General features: G+C 33.8%; 1 protein-coding gene across 2 annotated transcripts; it reads left to right on the plus strand.

The window, feature by feature from the left end:
* The first annotated feature begins 14,578 nt into the window (after window positions 1–14,578).
* On the plus strand, window positions 14,579–21,415 carry LOC139866066 (ASI1-immunoprecipitated protein 2-like). 2 transcript variants are annotated; one of them, XM_071854192.1, is made up of 11 exons: window positions 14,579–14,686; window positions 15,735–16,146; window positions 16,236–16,459; window positions 16,570–16,655; window positions 16,745–17,115; window positions 17,195–17,659; window positions 18,061–18,697; window positions 18,814–19,044; window positions 19,125–19,249; window positions 19,361–19,533; window positions 20,574–21,415. In XM_071854192.1, the coding sequence occupies exons 2-11, from the start codon at window positions 15,885–15,887 to the stop codon at window positions 21,171–21,173; spliced, it is 3,174 nt and encodes a 1,057-aa protein (XP_071710293.1). In that variant the 5' UTR covers window positions 14,579–14,686; window positions 15,735–15,884; the 3' UTR covers window positions 21,174–21,415. The 2 variants fall into 2 exon arrangements, with proteins under 2 accessions (XP_071710293.1, XP_071710294.1); XM_071854193.1 differs by lacking the exon at window positions 14,579–14,686 and adding an exon at window positions 14,871–14,994.
* The last annotated feature ends 645 nt before the right edge of the window (window positions 21,416–22,060 follow it).

Genomic DNA, 22,060 nt, shown 5'->3' on the forward strand with positions numbered 1-22,060 from the left:
TTATAAAACCTGCATGTATTCTCATCCCAAAAATATTAGATTTTAAAAGTGGGACTATAACTCACTTTCACAGATTTTTACTTCGTCGAGAAGTAAGACTTGGCCACTGTTGATTCACGAACCTATAACAATATATACATATATATCAAAGTATGTTCAAAATATATTTACAACACTTTTAATATATTTTGATGTTTTAAGTTTATTAAGTCAGCTGTCCTCGTTAGTAACCTACAACTAGTTGTCCACAGTTAGATGTACAGAAATAAATCGATAAATATTATCTTGAATCAATCCACGACCCAGTGTATACGTATCTCAGTATTGATCACAACTCAAACTATATATATTTTGGAATCAACCTCAACCCTGTATAGCTAACTCCAACATTCACATATAGAGTGTCTATGGTTGTTCCGAAATATATATAGATGTGTCGACATGATAGGTCGAAACATTGTATACGTGTCTATGGTATCTCAAGATTACATAATATACAATACAAGTTGATTAAGTTATGGTTGGAATAGATTTGTTACCAATTTTCACGTAGCTAAAATGAGAAAAATTATCCAATCTTGTTTTACCCATAACTTCTTCATTTTAAATCCGTTTTGAGTGAATCAAATTGCTATGGTTTCATATTGAACTCTATTTTATGAATCTAAACAGAAAAAGTATAGGTTTATAGTCGGAAAAATAAGTTACAAGTCATTTTTGTAAAGGTAGTCATTTCAGTCGAAAGAACGACGTCTAGATGACCATTTTAGAAAACATACTTCCACTTTGAGTTTAACCATAATTTTTGGATATAGTTTCATGTTCATAATAAAAATCATTTTCTCAGAATAACAACTTTTAAATCAAAGTTTTTCATAGTTTTTAATTAACTAACCCAAAACATCCCGCGGTGTTACTACGACGGCGTAAATCCGGTTTTACGGTGTTTTTCGTGTTTCCAGGTTTTAAATCATTAAGTTAGATTCTAAAATATTATTATATTATTATATTCTATTTCAATATTATTATATTATTATATTATTATATTCTATTTCAATATTATTATATTATTATATTTTATTTCAATATTATTATAATTAAAAATATAGCGTTTTAGCGCTCCCCGGCAGCGGCGCCAAAAACTTGATGTTGTAGCGTGAGGGTACGAAATAGTATTAATTTTACTACGAAATACTACAAAATATTACACAAGTTTTAATTATTTTACGGATGGATATACCTAAACCTTGCTACAACACTTATAGGCAGTGTACCTAATCGTAGAGTAGTGTAGTTTTTAGTAAGTCCGGTTCGTTCCACAGGGAGCTCGTGAAGTTTAACGCTATATTTTTATAAAACTATATTTTTACAAAAATATATAAATATAAGTAGTATTATTATTATTATAAAAGGGGGTTTTTACCGTTTAGTGACCGGTTTGTCGATTCTATATTTTAAGCGCAAAAATAAATGACAAAAATTAAAGTGCGTAAAATAAATTGCGATAAATAAAATGACAGAAAATAAAATGACAGAAAATAAAAGTGCGATGAAAAATACAATAAAACAATTATGCTTATTTAAACTTCCGTAATCATGATGTTTGACGTGTTGATTTTAATTTATTACCATGGGTTAATTGTCCTTTGTCCTGGTTTATTTGATACATCTATCTGGTTTTTGTCCATAATAGTCCATCGGTCATAAATATAAAGTGCGAGTATCCTCGTCAAATTACCCTTATACCCGAAGTCAAATATTCTAACTGATTAAGGATTTAAACTGTGACGCAGTTATCACTTCTGTCAACAATTACACCAGTTATCACTGTATGTAATCCACCCCTATTTTAATTAGTTTATGAATATTAATTCATCCACTTGATCAGAATGAATAATCAATTACCCAACCCAATTGATTAATTAAATGATTGTAACAGATTCCATATGAACGTCACTAAATAGGACAACCATAATCATTATTAATTATTAGGTTAATTAATTTGAAGATAGGTTCGACAGACTCCAATGAGTTGTCACTCAATTAGACAATACCCCCCATCTATTAATAGTCAATAGTCTAATTTCCACAAGTGTCGGTCTTTTGCCCAAACCTTAATTATGGTCCAAAGTTCAATAACCCCATCTTAATATTTTAGCCTAACATCACGATTACTTCGGCTCAAATAAGCATAATAATAACTTATTTACGAGACATTAATTTAAAAAGGAAGAACATAACTTACAATGATTATTTATAGCGTAGCGTTACACGGACAGAGTTCCGACTTAAAACCCGTTAAACATTTATTACACTACCCCAAAATTATTATTAAACTTAAAATTAAAATTAATATTATAAATATAAATATATATGTTACAAAGAAAGAGAATTGAAAAGGTGTATCTAAATCATCGATTTAGATGGCCTTTTATAGGCAAATGATAAATTGAAATTTTCACTTATGACCCCTGAACTATGCTCAATTAACAACTTTTTAATATTTAATATTATTCTTATTATGAATTATTTAAATATTATATTATATTCTTGTGCATAGTTGACTTGTACTTTCAGATCCGTTGCGTTGAGCGTTGAAAGTTGGTTCATGTGTCGGTTCCGGATTTTCGAACGTCCTTTCGCACAATTTTATATCGTGTACTTTGCGTTTTGTAACTTGTACTCTTGTCATTTTTAGACGTTCCTCATCAATAATTTAAACCTTTTTAATTGTATCTTGTACTTTTTAGCTTTTTGGACCTTTGCGTCTTCAATTCGTCGTTTTCGCCTTTTGTCTTCGCACTTATTAAATATAAACGAATATTACTTGAAAATGGAACAATTGCAACTAAAATCTTGTCTTTCTTGGGGAATAATGCTATGAAATATATGTTCCTTTTTAGCCTTATCAGCCACCAAAAATGTTTCTTGAGATCCTTGTACATCTTCCCCGTTCCAGGATGTATTGAGTATCTGGTTTTATGAGCTTCTCTAAGTACCATTTCTCTCATATCTCCAAATTTTGGTACCCAAATCCTTTCAGCCCTATACCGGGTTCCGTCTTCCCGAATATTAAGATGCTTCTCTGATCCTTTGGGTATTTCATCCTTTAAATTTCCCTCTTTTAAAACTCCTTGTTGCGCCTCCTTTATTTGAGTAGTAAGGTTATTATGAATCATTATATTCATAGATTTTACTCGAATGGGTTCTCTGTCCTTCCTGCTCAAGGCATCGGCTACCACATTTGCCTTCCCCGGGTGGTAACGAATCTCAAAGTCGTAATCATTCAACAATTCAATCCACCTACGCTGCCTCATATTCAGTTGTTTCTGATTAAATATGTGTTGAAGGCTTTTGTGGTCGGTATATATAATACTTTTGACCCCATATAAGTAGTGCCTCCAAGTCTTTAATGCAAAAACAACCGCGCCTAATTCCAAATCATGCGTCGTATAATTTTGTTCGTGAATCTTCAATTGTCTAAACGCATAAGCAATCACCTTCGTTCGTTGCATTAATACACAACCGAGACCTTGCTTTGATGCGTCACAATAAATCACAAAATCATCATTCCCTTCAGGCAATGACAATATAGGTGCCGTAGTTAGCTTTTTCTTCAATAACTGAAACGCTTTCTCTTGTTCATCATTCCATTCAAATTTCTTCCCTTTATGCGTTAATGCAGTCAAGGGTTTTGCTATTCTGGAAAAGTCTTGGATGAACCTTCTGTAGTAACCAGCTAGTCCTAAAAACTGGCGTATGTGTTTCGGAGTTTTCGGGGTTTCCTACTTTTCAACAGTTTCTATCTTTGCCGGATCCACCTTAATACCTTCTTTGTTCACTATGTGACCGAGGAATTGAACTTCTTCCAACCAAAATGCACACTTTGAAAACTTAGCGTACAATTCTTCCTTCCTCAATACTTCTAACACCTTTCTCAAATGTTCACCGTGTTCTTGGTCATTCTTTGAGTAAATAAGTATGTCATCAATGAAAACAATGACAAACTTGTCAAGGTATGGTCCACACACTCGGTTCATAAGGTCCATGAACACAGCTGGTGCATTAGTTAAACCAAACGGCATGACCATAAACTCGTAATGACCGTAACGTGTTCTGAAAGCAGTCTTTGGAATATCATCTTCTTTCACCCGCATTTGATGATACCCGGAACGTAAGTCAATCTTTGAATAAACAGACGAGCCTTGTAGTTGATCAAATAAGTCATCGATTCTCGGTAGTGGGTAGCGGTTCTTGATGGTAAGTTTGTTCAACTCTCGGTAGTCGATACACAACCTGAATGTACCATCTTTCTTCTTGACAAACAAAACAGGAGCTCCCCACGGTGATGTGCTTGGTCGAATGAAATCACGCTCTAAAAGTTCTTGTAATTGGCTTTACAGTTCTTTCATCTCGCTGGGTGCGAGTCTGTAAGGAGCACGAGCTATTGGTGCAGCTCCTGGTACAAGATCTATTTGAAATTCAACGGATCGATGTGGGGGTAATTCCGGTAATTCTTTCGGAAATACATCGGGAAATTCTTTTGCAATGGGAACATCATTGATGCTCTTTTCTTCAGTTTGTACTTTCTCGACATGTGCTAGAACAGCATAGCAACCTTTTCTTATTAGTTTTTTTGCCTTCAAATTACTAATAAGATGTAGCTTCGTGTTGCCCTTTTCTCCGTACACCATTAAGGGTTTTCCTTTTTCTCGTATAATGCGAATTGCATTTTTGTAACAAACGATCTCTGCTTTCACTTCTTTCAACCAGTCCATACCGATTATCACATCAAAACTCCCTAACTCTACTGGTATCAATCAATCTTAAATGTTTCGCTAACCAGTTTAATTTCTCGATTCCGACATATATTATCTGCTGAAATTAATTTACCATTTGCTAATTCGAGTAAAAATTTACTATCCAGAGGCGTCAATGGACAACTTAATTTAGCACAAAAATCTCTACTCATATAGCTTCTATCCGCACCCGAATCAAATAAAACGTAAGCAGATTTATTTTCAATAAGAAACGTACCCGTAACAAGCTCCGGGTCTTCCTGTGCCTCTGCCGCATTAATATTGAAAACTCTTCCGCGGCATTGTCCATTCGTGTTCTCCAGGTTCGGGCAATTTCTAATAATGTGGCCCGGTTTTCCACATTTATAACAAAATACATTGGCATAACTTGCTCCGACACTACTTGCTCCGCCATTACTCGTTCCGACACCATTTGTTCCTTTCGTTCTATTAACCCCTGGTCCGTAGACGTCACACTTCACCGCGCTATGACCATTTCTTTTACACTTGTTGCAAAATTTGGTGTAGAACCCCGAGTGATACTTTTCACACCTTTGGCATAGCTGCTTCTGATTGTTGTTATTGTTGCGGTTATTATTGTTGTTGGGATGATTGTTGTAGTTGTTGTTGTTGTTGTTGTTGTTGTTGTTGTTGTTGTTGGGCCGTTTGTTGTAGTTGCGATTGATGTTGCGATTGTTGGGATAATTGTTGCGATTATTGTTTTAATTGCTGTTGTTGTTGTATTGGTGATTCTTATCACCGTTTTCCTCTCACTTTCTTTTGACTTGCTTCACATTGGCCTCTTCAGCAGTCTGTTCTTTAATTCTTTCTTCAATCTCGTTCACTAGTTTGTGAGCCATTCTACATGCCTGTTGTATGGAGGCGGGCTCGTGTGAACTTATATCTTCTTGGATTCTTTCCGGTAATCCTTTCACAAACGCGTCGATCTTCTCTTCCTCATCTTCGAATGCTCCCGGACACAATAGGCACAATTCTGTGAATCGTCTTTCGTACGTGGTAATATCAAATCCTTGGGTTCGTAACCCTCTAAGTTCTGTCTTGAGCTTATTGACCTCGGTTCTGGGACGGTACTTCTCGTTCATCAAGTGCTTGAATGCTGATCACAGTAGTGCGTACGCATCGTCTTGTCCCACTTGCTCTAAATAGGTATTCCACCATGTTAACGCAGAACCTGTGAAAGTATGCGTAGCGTACTTCACTTTGTCCTCTTCAGTACACTTACTTATGGCAAACACCGATTCGACCTTCTCAGTCCACCGTTTCAATCCGATCGGTCCTTCGGTTCCATCAAATTCCAAAGGTTTGCAGGCAGTGAATTCTTTGTAGGTGCATCCTACACGATTTCCTGTACTGCTAGATCCAAGGTTATTGTTGGTATGTAGCGCAGCCTGTACTGCGGCTATGTTTGAAGCTAGAAAAGTACGGAATTTTTCTTCATTCATATTCACGGTGTGTCGAGTAGTCGGTGCCATTTCCTTCAAAATAGTCAAATGGAACAAGTTAATCATACAGAATATTAAGAATAGTTAATAGTATTTCGTAGCATAATATGAACTCATTTATAAAAGTTTTTTCTTCATATTAGCGTTTTATAAGTTTAAATTCGGGTAGTACCTACCCGTTAAGTTTATACTTAGTAGCTAATATACAATTCAACTACTACAATTCTATATGAAAAACTGATTATAATAATATTTTACGTTCAAACTTTTACACAATATTTTACAAACTTACAATACCGCTTATTTTACATATAGCATGAAATATAGCACACAATAAATTTGATACAAGATGGTTGTGAAGATAATTCTAGCTAGTACACAAGTCGTTCAGCAAAGGCAATAAAGACACGTAATTCATACGTCCAGAAACAAGTCATGCATTCTGGTTTTACTAGGATTACTTCCCATCCTTGGTCTTGTGGAACATAACCGTTATGGCCGTTGATAAGACAGCGTGTTGTAACGTCGTCAAAGGGACGAGGGTTACGTAATGTCCAACAGTCCCGTAACAATCTAAAAACCTCATTTCTTACCCCAATTACTGACTCCGTCACTTGTGGGAACGTTTTGTTTAATAGTTGTAGCCCGATGTTCTTGTTCTCACTTTGGTGAGAAGCGAACATTACTAATCCGTAAGCATAACATGCTTCTTTATGTTGCATGTTAGCCGCTTTTTCTAAATCACGAAGTCCAATATTCGGATATATTGAGTCAAAATAATTTCTTAACCCATTGCGTAAAATAGCATTTGGGTTCCCCGCAATATATTCGTCAAAGTAAACACATCGTAACTTATGGATTTCCCAATGTGATATCCCCCATCTTTCGAACGAAAGCCTTTTATAAACCAAGGCATTATTGGAACGTTCTTCAAATGTCTTACAAACTGATCTCGCCTTAAATAGTTGTGCCGAAGAATTCTGACCGACTCTAGACAAGATTTCATCAATCATGTCTCCGGGTAGGTCTCTTAAAATATTGGGTTGTCTATCCATTTTGTGTTTTTATACTGTAAAATAGACAAGAGTTAGATTCATAAAAAAAATACTTATTAATACAAGCAATTTTTACATATATCATAAAGCATAAGCACACTATATTACATATATTACACCACACGAATACAACTATCTTATTCCGACTCGCTTGTTTCTTCTTCTTCGGTTTTGGTTCGTTTTGCCAAGTTTTTAGGGATATATGATGTTCCCCTAATACGAGCCGTCGTTTTCCACATTGGTTTAGAAAACCTGGTGGTTTAGAGGTTCCCGGGTCATTGTTACAACTTAAGGACTTCGGGGGTTGACGATACATATAAAGTTCATCGGGGTTGGAATTAGATTTTTCTATTTTTATGCCCTTTCCCTTATTATTTTCTTTTGCTTTTTTAAATTCAGTTGGGGTAATTTCTATAACATCATCGGAATTCTCGTCGGAATCCGATTCATCGGAGAATTGGTAATCCTCCCAATATTTTGCTTCCTTGGCGGAAACACCATTGACCATAATTAACCTTGGTCGGTTGGTTGAGGATTTTCTTTTACTTAACCGTTTTATTATTTCCCCCCACCGGTTCTATTTCTTCATCCGGTTCCGATTCTTCTTCCGGTTCCGACTCTTCTTCCGGTTCCTCTTCGGGAACTTGTTAATCAGTCCACGAATCATTCCAATTTACATTTGACTCTTCATTATTATTAGGTGAGTCAATGGGACTTGTTCTAGAGGTAGACATCTATCACATAATATCAAACGCGTTAAGAGATTAATATATCACATAATATTCACATGTTAAAAATATATAGTTTCCAACAAAATTTGTTAAGCAATCATTTTTCAAGTAAACACGGTCGAAGTCCAGACTCACTAATGCATCCTAACAAACTCGATAAGCCACACTAATGCAAAATTCTGGTTCTCTAAGACCAACGCTCGGATACCAACTGAAATGTCCCGTTCTTATTGATTAAAAACGTTCCATATTAATTGATTTCGTTGCGAGGTTTTGACCTCTATATGAGACGTTTTTCAAAGACTGCATTCATTTTAAAACAAACCATAACCTTTATTTCATCAATAAAGGTTTAAAAAGCTTTACGTAGATTATCAAATAATGATAATCTAAAATATCCTTTTTACACACGACCATTACATAATGGTTTACAATACAAATATGTTACAACAAAATAAGTTTCTTGAATGCAGTTTTTACACAATATCATACAAGCATGGACTCCAAATCTCGTCCTTATTTAAGTATGCAACAGCGGAAGCTCTTAATAATCACCTGAGAATAAACATGCTTAAAACGTCAACAAAAATGTTGGTGAGTTATAGGTTTAACCTATATATATCAAATCATAATAATAGACCACAAGATTTCATATTTCAATACACATCCCATACATAGAGATAAAAATCATTCATATGGTGAACACCTGGTAACCGACATTAACAAGATGCATATATAAGAATATCCCCATCATTCCGGGACACCCTTCGGATATGATATAAATTTCGAAGTACTAAAGCATCCGGTACTTTGGATGGGGTTTATTAGGCCCAATAGATCTATCTTTAGGATTCGCGTCAATTAGGGTGTCTGTTCCCTAATTCTTAGATTACCAGACTTAATAAAAAGGGGCATATTCAATTTCGATAATTCAACCATAGAATGTAGTTTCACGTACTTGTGTCTATTTTGTAAATCATTTATAAAACCTGCATGTATTCTCATCCCAAAAATATTAGATTTTAAAAGTGGGACTATAACTCACTTTCACAGATTTTTACTTCGTCGGGAAGTAAGACTTGGCCACTGGTTGATTCACGAACCTATAACAATATATACATATATATCAAAGTATGTTCAAAATATATTTATAACACTTTTAATATATTTTGATGTTTTAAGTTTATTAAGTCAGCTGTCCTCGGTAGTAACCTACAACTAGTTGTCCACAGTTAGATGTACAGAAATAAATCGATAAATATTATCTTGAATCAATCCACGACCTAGTGTATACGTATCTCAGTATTGATCACAACTCAAACTATATATATTTTGGAATCAACCTCAACCCTGTATAGCTAACTCCAACATTCACATATAGAGTGTCCATGGTTGTTCTGAAATATATATAGATGTGTCGACATGATAGGTCGAAACATTGTATACGTGTCTATGGTATCTCAAGATTACATAATATACAATACAAGTTGATTAAGTTATGGTTGGAATAGATTTGTTACCAATTTTCACGTAGCTAAAATGAGAAAAATTATCCAATCTTGTTTTACCATAACTTCTTCATTTTAAATCCGTTTTGAGTGAATCAAATTGCTATGGTTTCATATTGAACTCTATTTTATGAATCTAAACAGAAAAAGTATAGGTTTATAGTCAGAAAATAAGTTACAAGTCGTTTTTGTAAAGGTAGTCATTTCAGTCGAAAGAACGACGTCTAGATGACCATTTTAGAAAACATACTTCCACTTTGAGTTTAACCATAATTTTTGGATATAGTTTCATGTTCATAATAAAAATCATTTTCTCAGAATAACAACTTTTAAATCAAAGTTTATCATAGTTTTTAATTAACTAACCCAAAACAGCCCGCGGTGTTACTACGACGGCGTAAATCCGGTTTTACGGTGTTTTTCGTGTTTCCAGGTTTTAAATCATTAAGTTAGCATATCATATAGATATAGAACATGTGTTTAGTTGATTTTAAAAGTCAAGTTAGAAGGATTAACTTTTGTTTGCGAACAAGTTTAGAATTAACTAAACTATGTTCTAGTGATTACAAGTTTAAACCTTCGAATAAGATAGCTTTATATGTATGAATCGAATGATGTTATGAACATCATTACTACCTTAAGTTCCTTGGATAAACCTACTGGAAAATAGAAAAATGGATCTAGCTTCAACGGATCCTTGGATGGCTCGAAGTTCTTGAAGCAGGATCATGACACGAAAACAAGTTCAAGTAAGATCATCACTTGAAATAAGATTGTTATAGTTATAGAAATTGAACCAAAGTTTGAATATGATTATTACCTTGTATTAGAATGATAACCTACTGTAAGAAACAAAGATTTCTTGAGGTTGGATGATCACCTTACAAGATTGGAAGTGAGCTAGCAAACTTGAAAGTATTCTTGATTTTATGTAACTAGAACTTGTAGAATTTATGAAGAACACTTAGAACTTGAAGCTAGAACTTGAGAGAGATCAATTAGATGAAGAAAATTGAAGAATGAAAGTGTTTGTAGGTGTTTTTGGTCATTGGTGTATGGATTAGATATAAAGGATATGTAATTTTGTTTTCATGTAAATAAGTCATGAATGATTACTCATATTTTTGTAATTTTATGAGATATTTCATGCTAGTTGCCAAATGATGGTTCCCACATGTGTTAGGTGACTCACATGGGCTGCTAAGAGCTGATCATTGGAGTGTATATACCAATAGTACATACATCTAAAAGCTGTGTATTGTACGAGTACGAATACGGGTGCATACGAGTAGAATTGTTGATGAAACTGAACGAGGATGTAATTGTAAGCATTTTTGTTAAGTAGAAGTATTTTGATAAGTGTATTGAAGTCTTTCAAAAGTGTATAAATACATATTAAAACACTACATGTATATACATTTTAACTGAGTCGTTAAGTCATCGTTAGTCGTTACATGTAAGTGTTGTTTTGAAACCTTTAGGTTAACGATCTTGTTAAATGTTGTTAACCCAATGTTTATAATATCAAATGAGATTTTAAATTATTATATTATCATGATATTATCATGTATGAATATCTCTTAATATGATATATATACATTAAATGTCTTTACAACGATAATCGTTACATATATGTCTCGTTTAAAAATCATTAAGTTAGTAGTCTTGTTTTTACATATGTAGTTCATTGTTAATATACTTAATGATATGTTTACTTATCATAGTATCATGTTAACTATATATATATCCATATATATGTCATCATATAGTTTTTACAAGTTTTAACGTTCGTGAATCACCGGTCAACTTGGGTGGTCAATTGTCTATATGAAACATATTTCAATTAATCAAGTCTTAACAAGTTTGATTGCTTAACATGTTGGAAACATTTAATCATGTAAATATCAATCTCAATTAATATATATAAACATGGAAAAGTTCGGGTCACTACACAGACGAGCCAAACAGCTACACATGCAGGACCCACAAGAGACAATCAACCTACAGACCCATGTGAGCACAATGAACTATGTTATAAGCATTTCTGCCTTTTTCGAGATACGAATCGTTAGGCATTAAAAAAATATTATTCACATAACGATGATTAGCAAATTATTTAACATTGCAACACAAATTCCATTTTTGGTAGAAAAAATATAAACTGCTTAAATATAGTTATGAAGGTCGAAAGGTTTGAGCTTTTACTGCCCCACTACTAATAGATAATTAAGATTTGGAGTTGTTAGTTAATTGTGTTTGTCAAATGAGATATTCATGAGAATTTGATGATTAGTCAGCCCTGAAAATTGGCTTTTATTTGCTGGATTAGGGTCTGCGTTAGAAAAAGATGTTAACTGTTGTTTTTCTCAGGTACTGTTTCAAGGCAATTGTCAGCGACACATCAACAACAGACTTTTTTATGTTTTTCTCCGAAGTCGGGAATGAAATTGTAGGCCACACGTGCAAAGAGCTGGTAACAGTTAGAGGATTCGATCAGGCTCATGAATTACCTCCGCTCATTGAAGCAATTCAAGGTCAGACGCACACATTTAAGTTCCGTTACAACCCACTATCAAGGCAACAATTTCCAGAATTTACTGTCGTGAAGCTACTAGACGCAATCCCCACTCAAACTGCAACCGCAGGTCATTGGCTGACCCCACAAATACCCAGCCCTTGGATACAGGTTAGGTTTCTAAATTAACCTTCTGCTTCATATTAATATGTGAACATAATATAATGTAATTACAATTTTACATGTTAGGTTTTGTGATTATATAGTGGTCCCGGTATTGAATTATTAGATAGAGAGTCATATTTTCTGTTCTTATTTTATTTTACCAATTTTCAAACTCCTAAACTAAATATTAGGTTTATGAGTCAACCTGAGTCATGTCATATGTGTTGTGTGTGTTTAAGTCAATTACATAAGTATCCCCTGTACATTTATGCTTAGGGTGCAGTTGATTATATGCAATTCTCAATCTGCCATGGTCATAACTATCCTCTCTTTATCTCATTTTATCACAATGCCAACTCAAATAGTCAAATATGATCCAAAAATATACACACTGAAGATTAAAGTGTGTTCATGACTTAGTTAACTATTTTCAATCTTTCAAAGGGAAAGTTTAACTGTTAATGTTTGGGATACTGAATACACCAACTGTAAGGACTCTGTTAATGATTTTAAAATAAAAGATAAGATTATTAGTATCTGTTTTGATGATTTTAATAAAGATAGGAGGATTGATTATGAAGGTGCTTTTGAAAATTTGAAAAAAGATTTGAACCCTGTTTGTAATGGTGCATTTATTGGGACAAAATGTGTTTCGACAACTGATTTTCAAACTTTGATTGCAGCTTCAGCGTTGACTACGCCACCTGCAACAAACAATCGTTTAGAAACCTGCGAACAACCAAAAGACGGACCATCCAGAGGCACAGCAAGGCGAGCTCTATTCACTTCGGACAGCGAGGACACTGAGGCAAAGCGTATGCGCGGTGAAGGCAGCACGTAGACCACCCCCGACCGTTTAGAACACTCTTTTGGCCTGCATAACTAGGCGTCATCACCTTAAAATATGTAAATTATGTGTGTTGCTTGTGTCGCGTTAGAACACTGTAATTTGTAAGTACTCTTTTGGGCTGCATAGCTAGGCAATATTGACTTAGAATATGTAAATTATGTGTGTCGTGAACGCGAACATCAGTTCTAAACTATGAACAATGTAATATGTAAATTATGTTTGTCACTTTCTAAATCGCTAGCACTTTTCAAGCAGCAACGCGCGATCCCCACCTTTTTTGTTTATAGACTAAAAAGGAGATGAAAAAATAGAAGCAAGAGAAATAAATTGAAATGTATAAAAAATCTAAACTTTTCGATAAAACAAAAAAAAGACAAAATGCAAATGTTCATTATTTTTACGTTTTAGTATAGTATTTTGTAAATAAGTAAAAAAAATAAAATAAGACAAAAATGTTACAATTAATTATTCATTATGTTTAAGTTTTAGTATAGTGTTTAAATTAAATTTAAATTATGTTTAAGTTTTAGTATAGTGTTTTTTTCAAAAAGAAAAATGCTACTATTCATTATGTTTAAGTTTTAGTAGAGTGTACGGATGACAATGGTCATCCGATTCAGTAAAAATTCACCCGATCCACCGTTTCGTGATGGATATGAATGAACATAAATAAATATGGATTTACCTAAATGGGTATGGATATAGACATGGATGAAAATTTTCATCCATGGATATATATACATTAACACCTGAAATACATATATCAATGCATAAATATAGATATATGCTTACATATTCACTATTACAAATGCATTTACCGTTAGATTTATATTTTGCGTTCAACTTTATAATAAAATAACTATGATATATTACAATAAAATACATATATTTAATAAAATAAACATACAAATTATATATTTAATTTTTCACAATCCATGTTTAATTGTAAATTTAACAAATTGTGTTCAACAAAGATTACATATTCCCGTGAATAAATTTTAATTATGTCATGTCATATTTATTTTTGCTATATTATGTTTTTATTTTCATCGTATATATTAGGAAATATAATAACATCTTTATATTATCTAATGGATATCCATTAACTCGCTTAATCTAGTAGATATAATATCGATGGATGGATAAACTGGAATTAAATGAATATGAATATGCATACGCCATCAGCCAATTCATATCCGGGTATTTAATAGGTAGTTATATATTCATATTTAATTTTAAGTAATAATTTAATTTAATAATATAAAAATTTGATGTAATAAGATTTTCGTTGATTATATTATATAATATATAATACACTAATATAATATATATTTTAATTTAATATTTATATTGATATTGATATTGATATTAATGTTATATTAGTTGTTATGTTATGTTATTGCCATAGTATTTAAGTCACATTAACCATGCTAAAAGCAAAAATTAAATCAATCAAATATCAAATATATATTTGATATTTGAGTTATAGTTATAAAATATTTGGGTTAAACAATTGTTTAGGAAGCAAAGTACTCAAATGTTTTGAGTGGTGGTTTGGTGCCCTAACCCTAGCCCTAGATTTATCCCCTTTCACAAATCTGTAAGAATTCTTTTCTTTCAAGTTTCAACGTCATTAATTAAATTTATTTTATGTGTCCGTCCATCTATATCTTCTATATCTATATTATTCTATAAAATATATATGTATCTCTCTGTCTATATATCTAAAATTCCTTTCACCATTTTAATTCATCCTTTTTTTGACTCTGTAACATCAACTACGGCGTGCGAAATTTATATCTATACACAATCATACAATTACATACAAGTAACTGAAATCTTAGGGTTTAATGTTTGATCGATCGTATGTTGATGGTGAAACCTAAGAAGGAGCGATTATTTAATGAGGTTTATAAGATTACTGTGATCATTTCTTATATTTTTGTGAATTTTTATCAATTGCGTACACGTGTACTTATTTTTAGGGTTATTGTTGATCTTTTTGATGAATTGTGCATTTAATGTGATCTAAGTGTATTGACATCATTGCCTTGGTCCTAAATTAGTTGACAGAAGACTGAAAACTGAAATTGATTTGAAATTGTAAAGTTGTGCTGAATGTGGTTATGCTGATGATATGTGTTTAGTTTGCTGCTGCATGAGTTGATGCTTTTATTGCTTTGGTTATGGACTGATTGGTCTCTTCATTTTACGTGAGCCTATTCTCGTTTACTCGGTTGAAAGTTTAATTTTTAAGATAATCATTTAAGCTTATAATAGAAAACTTGCCAGAACTGATTCAGTTTTAGGCCTGAATTTTTGTATATTTGAATACCTTAGTACAATTTGTATGAATTTGGGAATATTGGTTTTAGAAATCATATTTAGAAGCACTGTATGAGTAGCTAAATAGTTTTTACATGATCTGAGGTACTTAAATGAGCTTGTACGTGATAGCGCAAATTTGATTAGTAGATATTTTCCCTTATTTTCATCACATTTCAATATGTATTTCTAGTTACAACACTTAGTATTTGCCATAAGACACTGTAACTTGAAAATTATTATGAGTACTTTAATGTTGGTTAATCTGGTTTCAAATTCAATTATTTGTGATGATAGCATAACTAGTTCTTGGTTTTTTTCAGTGTCCTTGATACAAGTTAAGGTGTTTTCAAGTTCATAAAGGAGATAAAAGGGTTTTCAGTGATCATTAGCTTAGTTTGAAAAGGGTCTGCAAAGTGTGACGTGTGCGTGGTTCTCTATATACATCCTGTTTGCATGTCAAGCGAGATCCAATGGAAAAGGCTGATAAAGTTTATGGTAATCGTAAAGATGTAACAACTATTGGTAAGCGTAAAGCTTCTGAAAACAAACAGCAAACAACTAGTGAAACAAGCAACCTAGAAAGTGTGAGTTCGAGTTATAATACTTTCTCTGAAAATGCTGAAAGTAGAGTTAATAAGAGGACTAAACGTCTCAACAGGTTCAGCGACTCTAGTCGTCGACCAAACATGTTTGGTATAACTGATAATGGTACTCGGTTACGAAATGGTGAAGGTACACTCTCTAATGCATCATGTGTTAATTTTATTTCTGATAACTCAACATAAAGAAGCTGATAGAATGTTGCACTTATCTCTCTGCAGAAAAATCTTCGTTTAGTTCTGATGAATATGAGAATAGTAAGGTTAGTGTAGGCAATCAAAAGAAAGAAGTGGGAACTAGTGGTGATGGTGCTAAGCTTTCTAAAGAACGTTCTAAATCTCCTGAACAAAGTCTAGAAGAAGACAAGACTGGAGATGAAAGTGAAACGTCTCTGCAAAACGATGATGCTGATGACAGTGACGAATCAGATGTTGTGGAGCTAGATGTGAGTGTCAATCCCTAATTCTTTTGTTGGTACTAAATGTTTACATGCATGTTATGTAAACTAATCACTTTGTAGAGTCACTAATTGTATGTTTTTGAGTTTTATTTTAGGTGAAAGTATGTGATATATGCGGAGATGCAGGCCGGGAGGATTTACTTGCTATATGCTGTAAGTGCCCTGATGGTGCTGAGCACATGTAAGTTTATCTATCACATCCTGATGTATCTTTTTCAGTTTTTGTGTTAATAAATATTGTTAAGCGGCTCATTCCCTTTGATTTGTCAGATATTGCATGAGGGTAACCATGGATAAACCTCCTGAGGGTAATTGGGTATGTGAAGAATGCAGATTAGATGAAGTTAATAACACCTTAAACACAGATAGACGGAAGTATAGTCCAGATAATGGTCCTGAAAATGGTCCATCTTCTGATCCAGCCATTGTGAAGGTATCTGGAAAAAGACGTGCAGAAGAATTAGAAACTTCTTCGTCTTTTAAGAAGCAGGCTCTTGAAACGATTACAGAATCAGCAACAGATGTTGACCGTTTAAAAGTCAAATCTAGCCACCATTCGTCTTCTGATTCACACTTTGATGATGAGTCTACAGAGGGGTCACATTCTCCTGTGAGGCGTCCACGTTCACAATCTTTGAAAGGTATGTAACCATTTGTTTATTTACAAGTTTGTATGTGATTTTCTCTTAGTACTATAGTTTGCTAATATTTCTTGTTCAGGTGCTTTCTTCAAATCCAATTCATTCAGTTACCCAAATGCGAGGCCTAAAACTAAACTTGTAGATGAAGCTGTTCTTCAAAGGCAGAAATCGACCAAAGAACTTTCTTCTCATGAAGGCAAAGAGATGGGAAAATCAATGTCGTTTAGATCTTCAAACTTGGGGCGTTTTGGTCCAAGTGGTTCCAAAGTCAAGATGTTATCTCCTAATTCCTCTGTTCACGATTTTAGAAGTCTAAAAAACAAAAAAGAAAGGTCCCTCGAAAGGACTAACTCAGTTAAATCAAGTACTTCTGCGTTGGCTCCAACTGTTGATAAATTGCTAGTATCTCGTAGTGAAAACAATCCCATTTCTTCAGGTTCCAACTCTGAAACAAAGTTTTTAAAGGGTGACAGTAAATTGATTTCAGGACTAAAATCAACCAATCGTTCTTCCAATTTAGGTGCTGAAGTATCTGTTTCTCAAGGTAAGATATTTTTCCTCTTACAGTACTGTGCAACTTATAATAGTTATATATTTGCCCTAGACATGTTAATCTTGACCCTGTTGTTTATGAGTCGGGCTATTTATATTATGTTTAACTCTAACGTGTGAAGCATGCAATATGTGAAAATATTACAAAGCCACAAAGGGAACAGTTTAAGATTTCATTCAATTGTTCTTTTAAGGCATAGCTTCTCCTTGTAAATTTAATATGATCTGTTAATTTGGACTGATTATGTAAACCTCTTTGTTGAACAACTTACTTGTATAGTATTATTGTATTAAAAATCTTATAAGCGTTTCGTGTCTTCCTGTTCTGATCTGTTACCCACCCAACGTGCCTTTTTCTATGATTCATGTATGTTCTGTATCTTGTATATCTAGGTCCAGTCAACAAACACTTGCCATCTTCCCCAAATAAGGTTGGAACTTCATCATCTAGTGGAATTAACAATGCTACGGAACAAAAGTCCATCTCTTTGAAGGAAGACAATTCATCAAAATCGGCCACACCTAAAGAATCAACAAATCTTGCTGATGGACCCAAGGAACATAATAAACATACTGGTCCTTCTGCACAAGGGTCATTACCTAATAATGTGTCGACTACAAGAAATTCAAAGGAGTTGAAAAAAGGAGATAACAGTTTAAAGGATGCGATTGAAGCAGCGTTGCTTAAAAAGCCCGGAATATATCGGAAGAATAAAGTCTCTGATCAATCTGATGAATCATCATCTGTTGCAACCATGATTAATGAAACATCGACTGTTGATCGTTTACCCCAGTCAAGGATTGCAGGGAATTTGACTTCGGCTGAGGTGTCAACTGATTGGCAAGGTCAAATGTTACGAAATCCTATTGTTGACCATTCTAAACAGTCAAATGGTAGCAATTTAAAGCAATCTATGATACCCTCATCTGAAGGAAAGCATTTGACAACTGGAGTATCCAATCATGATGATGCAGCACTGTCTTCTCTTTTAAGGACGAAAGCTATACCTGATCATGAATGTATCTGGCAGTATGGTTTCTTTTGAATTCAACGCTTCTATCTATATCTTATACGGATTTAAATTTTAAAAATGTCATTTTTTTCTTTTATTTTTTTATTGTTGACCTTTTGCTTTATACATGTAGAGGAGGTTTTGAGATCAACAGAAGTGGTAAAGCAGCTGAATTTTGGGACGGGTTACAAGCTCATTTGTCAATGTGTGCATCACCTAGGGTTTTTGAAGCTGTGAACAACTTACCCTATAAGATTCATCTGAACGGGGTATCTCGCATTAGTGCTTGGCCATCACAATTTGAAAAGAGTGGTGTTAAAGAGGACAACATTGCAATCTATTTCTTCGCTAAAGATGTTGACAGGTAACAACAAATTCTATTCCCTACTTTTTTTCTTTAGTAATATTTGTAATGTAATGATATTCTTTGATGCTGTGAAACAGTTATGAAAAAAGCTACCAAGTTTTGTTGGATGATATGATTAGAGGTGACTTGGCTCTTATTGGAAGTATCAATGGGGTTGAACTGCTGATATTCCCTTCCAGTCAGCTTCCTGAAAAATCCAGTCGTAAGAGGAGACTCATAATATAACAAATACTTATACATGTGTATATACGTATTTCTACATGCATATTTATATCTGAGGTATGTGTCCTTGATTTCCATTTGTTATTTGTAGGTTGGAATATGGTTTTCTTTCTTTGGGGTGTCCTCAGAGGGAAGAAGAGAAATTCGTTGCACCTAGTTTCTGATAAGCCAGAAATAAGCCCGATTCCTCAAGCCGTTTCTATCACTCCATATGATAAAAAGTCATCACTGGAGGATGCATGTTCACTTGGATCTATGAACAAGGTATTATTCTTTCTTTGAGCATATATATTTATATTTATTGAACATGAGTCCTATGATAGATATCACTGCAATCGACAAACTGGGTCAGTATGTAATTTTCAGAGGGTTTCTTGTGTGAATATCTTTGATACTTGATGTATATTAATTAATACAGTTTCTAACAGTTTAATTAGGCTTGCAAGAAGTAGAATCATCTTTTCATGAACATAATGGCAATATAATTTACGTTGTTAAGTACATTTTAGACATCTGATTATTTGTTTATGCATTAAACAATATGTAGATGTAGATGTAGATGTAGATGTAGATGCATCTAATTGGTGTACTGATGCTTATCAAGAGTGGCCCACAAGTTGTCTAGGTCATTGACACTATAAAGTCGTAGCATGAATTTGGAAGAGATTGACCTGTTAGTTCTTTCTTAGGCTATTCATCTGTCCCCAAGAAACAAACAATAGAAAACCGTGGGCCCTTGTCAACATTTGCTTGTCTCACTTGTCGTTATATCTTGTAACCCGAATTTACAACGATACACATGCTGATGACCTTATCTTGAAATTTTTTTAAGTGCCTTAGGATCTAGATTGCCCTAGTAGGGATGGATATTGAAAACCCAAGAAGTCACCCACCGTATGATATTGAAGAGGTAATTGTGACCCATTGGCCTAAGTATGGGTAATTAGGGCTATACTCTTTCTTGGATAGCGGTTTGTATGTGATTATTACATTTGGTAAGCTTGAAAGGTTCCAAAGGGCTGAATTAGTTAAATTATGAACTGTTATTTCTCTCAACGAAAATAGACTTGTAATTATACAGGTCGTATGTTTAGTGCATCAATCACCTATTGTTTTGTGTGCATAAAGATGTCATATAGGTTGTTGATGTATCAGTAATTCAGTACTCTTGAGGGTATGATATCCATTTAAAGAACAAGTACAATTTCTTTATTTATCATATCTCTGTTTAGGTGTCATCGTTTTCCACTATAATGGTCCTTTATTTTTTAATAAATTGTTTGATACTATTTTCTTCGTTATAGGATGACAATGTTAACTCACAGTCCCAGGGGAACTTCAAGTTGCAAACTTCTCCTCAAGAAAACGCAACCAATAAAAACATATCAAGTCCACCTGATAGTCTTATTAATAATGTAGCTCCAGTTGTCACAGACAAAATTGCATCAGTGCCAAATAAAAGTGACAGCCATGAAGTTAGTAGGAATCTAGAAATCGAACCCAAAAAGCGTGCATTTATTGACCTTTCTGAAGATGATGACATTACCACCACAAATCAAATAAACAACACATGGCGTGATGTTAGTGGTCGAGTGGCTGAAGAAGGAAGTGTTAGCAAGAAGCAAAAGTGTGACTTGTTTCCGCAAAATACAAGTGAGCTGAAGGAGAATAATAATGGTGAAAGCTACTTCTTTCCTGTAATAGGTTCGCCCGTAAAGTCTCCAAAAGTCAAACTTGCTTTGGATTTGAATGAAGATATAACATGTTTAGCTGAAGAAACAGATGATGATATAACAGTGACGAAAAATGATGAGGAGCATGACGTGGCGTCTTCTTTATCGCTTTCTCTTGCGTTTAAACCTCCCGATAAAGATGATTCTATGGTTTTGTTTAGAAACATGTAGACAAGTAGTGATGATATAGATATATACAAGGTTTTGTGAATAATGGTTTCATACCAGCTCATTTCGGAAAGTATTTTTTTTTTTATAGTTTTATGTTACTCATCAAATGAGGTTTTGTCTGGTTTCTATAGCTAGAGTTTTTAAGGAAAATTTAAAACTTGGATGAAATGGGTGTTTTTAGCTAACATGCATGCCTGGTATATATTTGTTCATTTGTAGGGATCATTTTTTGTTTTTTTTAATCATTTCCCTCATGAAACTGCAATGGGTAGTAAATATAATTTGTAAGTTTAAAACTGAAAATTGACTTAACATTAGGTGTAAATCATCACAGAAAATGGTTTAAAATAGGTGTTAATTTGTATATTATCAAATAGTAGATCACAACCCTTTTTAAAATGAATCATTTTTCATAGCTGATAGAATGACATTTGGTATTTTTAGACATATTTGTTCAAGTCTCAAGTGTTATCTAAGTCAATGGTTGATCCCTCAATCGTTTGGCAGAATTAGAGTTTACTGACTCGTGATAATGCGAAAAAATTTATTGAGTGACATCTAATAGAAATATTCTACAATCTTTTGATAACAACTATTGATATTGATTGATCTAGACTCTATCAAGGATCTAAGTCCTTGGAGGATTTAGACGGTCGAGATGTGGTTGCTAACACCGGATTTTGCTCACGTGGAGCGCACATCTAAGAGCCGGCAATGCCAAGAACGGGTTTCAATAACTCCAAACTTTGATTATTGTGTTGTTGGTCTAGTGGTAATGGCCCATACCTCTTTACAAGAGGTTGGGAGTTCGATTCCCTGAATCGACAACATTGCACACAACGATATCCCCTAATCTTGAATTTCATCCAAGGTCGCCTTTCGCACAT

The sequence above is a fragment of the Rutidosis leptorrhynchoides genome, chromosome 9 (genome assembly GCF_046630445.1).
Source record: "Rutidosis leptorrhynchoides isolate AG116_Rl617_1_P2 chromosome 9, CSIRO_AGI_Rlap_v1, whole genome shotgun sequence".
NCBI lineage: Eukaryota > Viridiplantae > Streptophyta > Magnoliopsida > Asterales > Asteraceae > Rutidosis > Rutidosis leptorrhynchoides.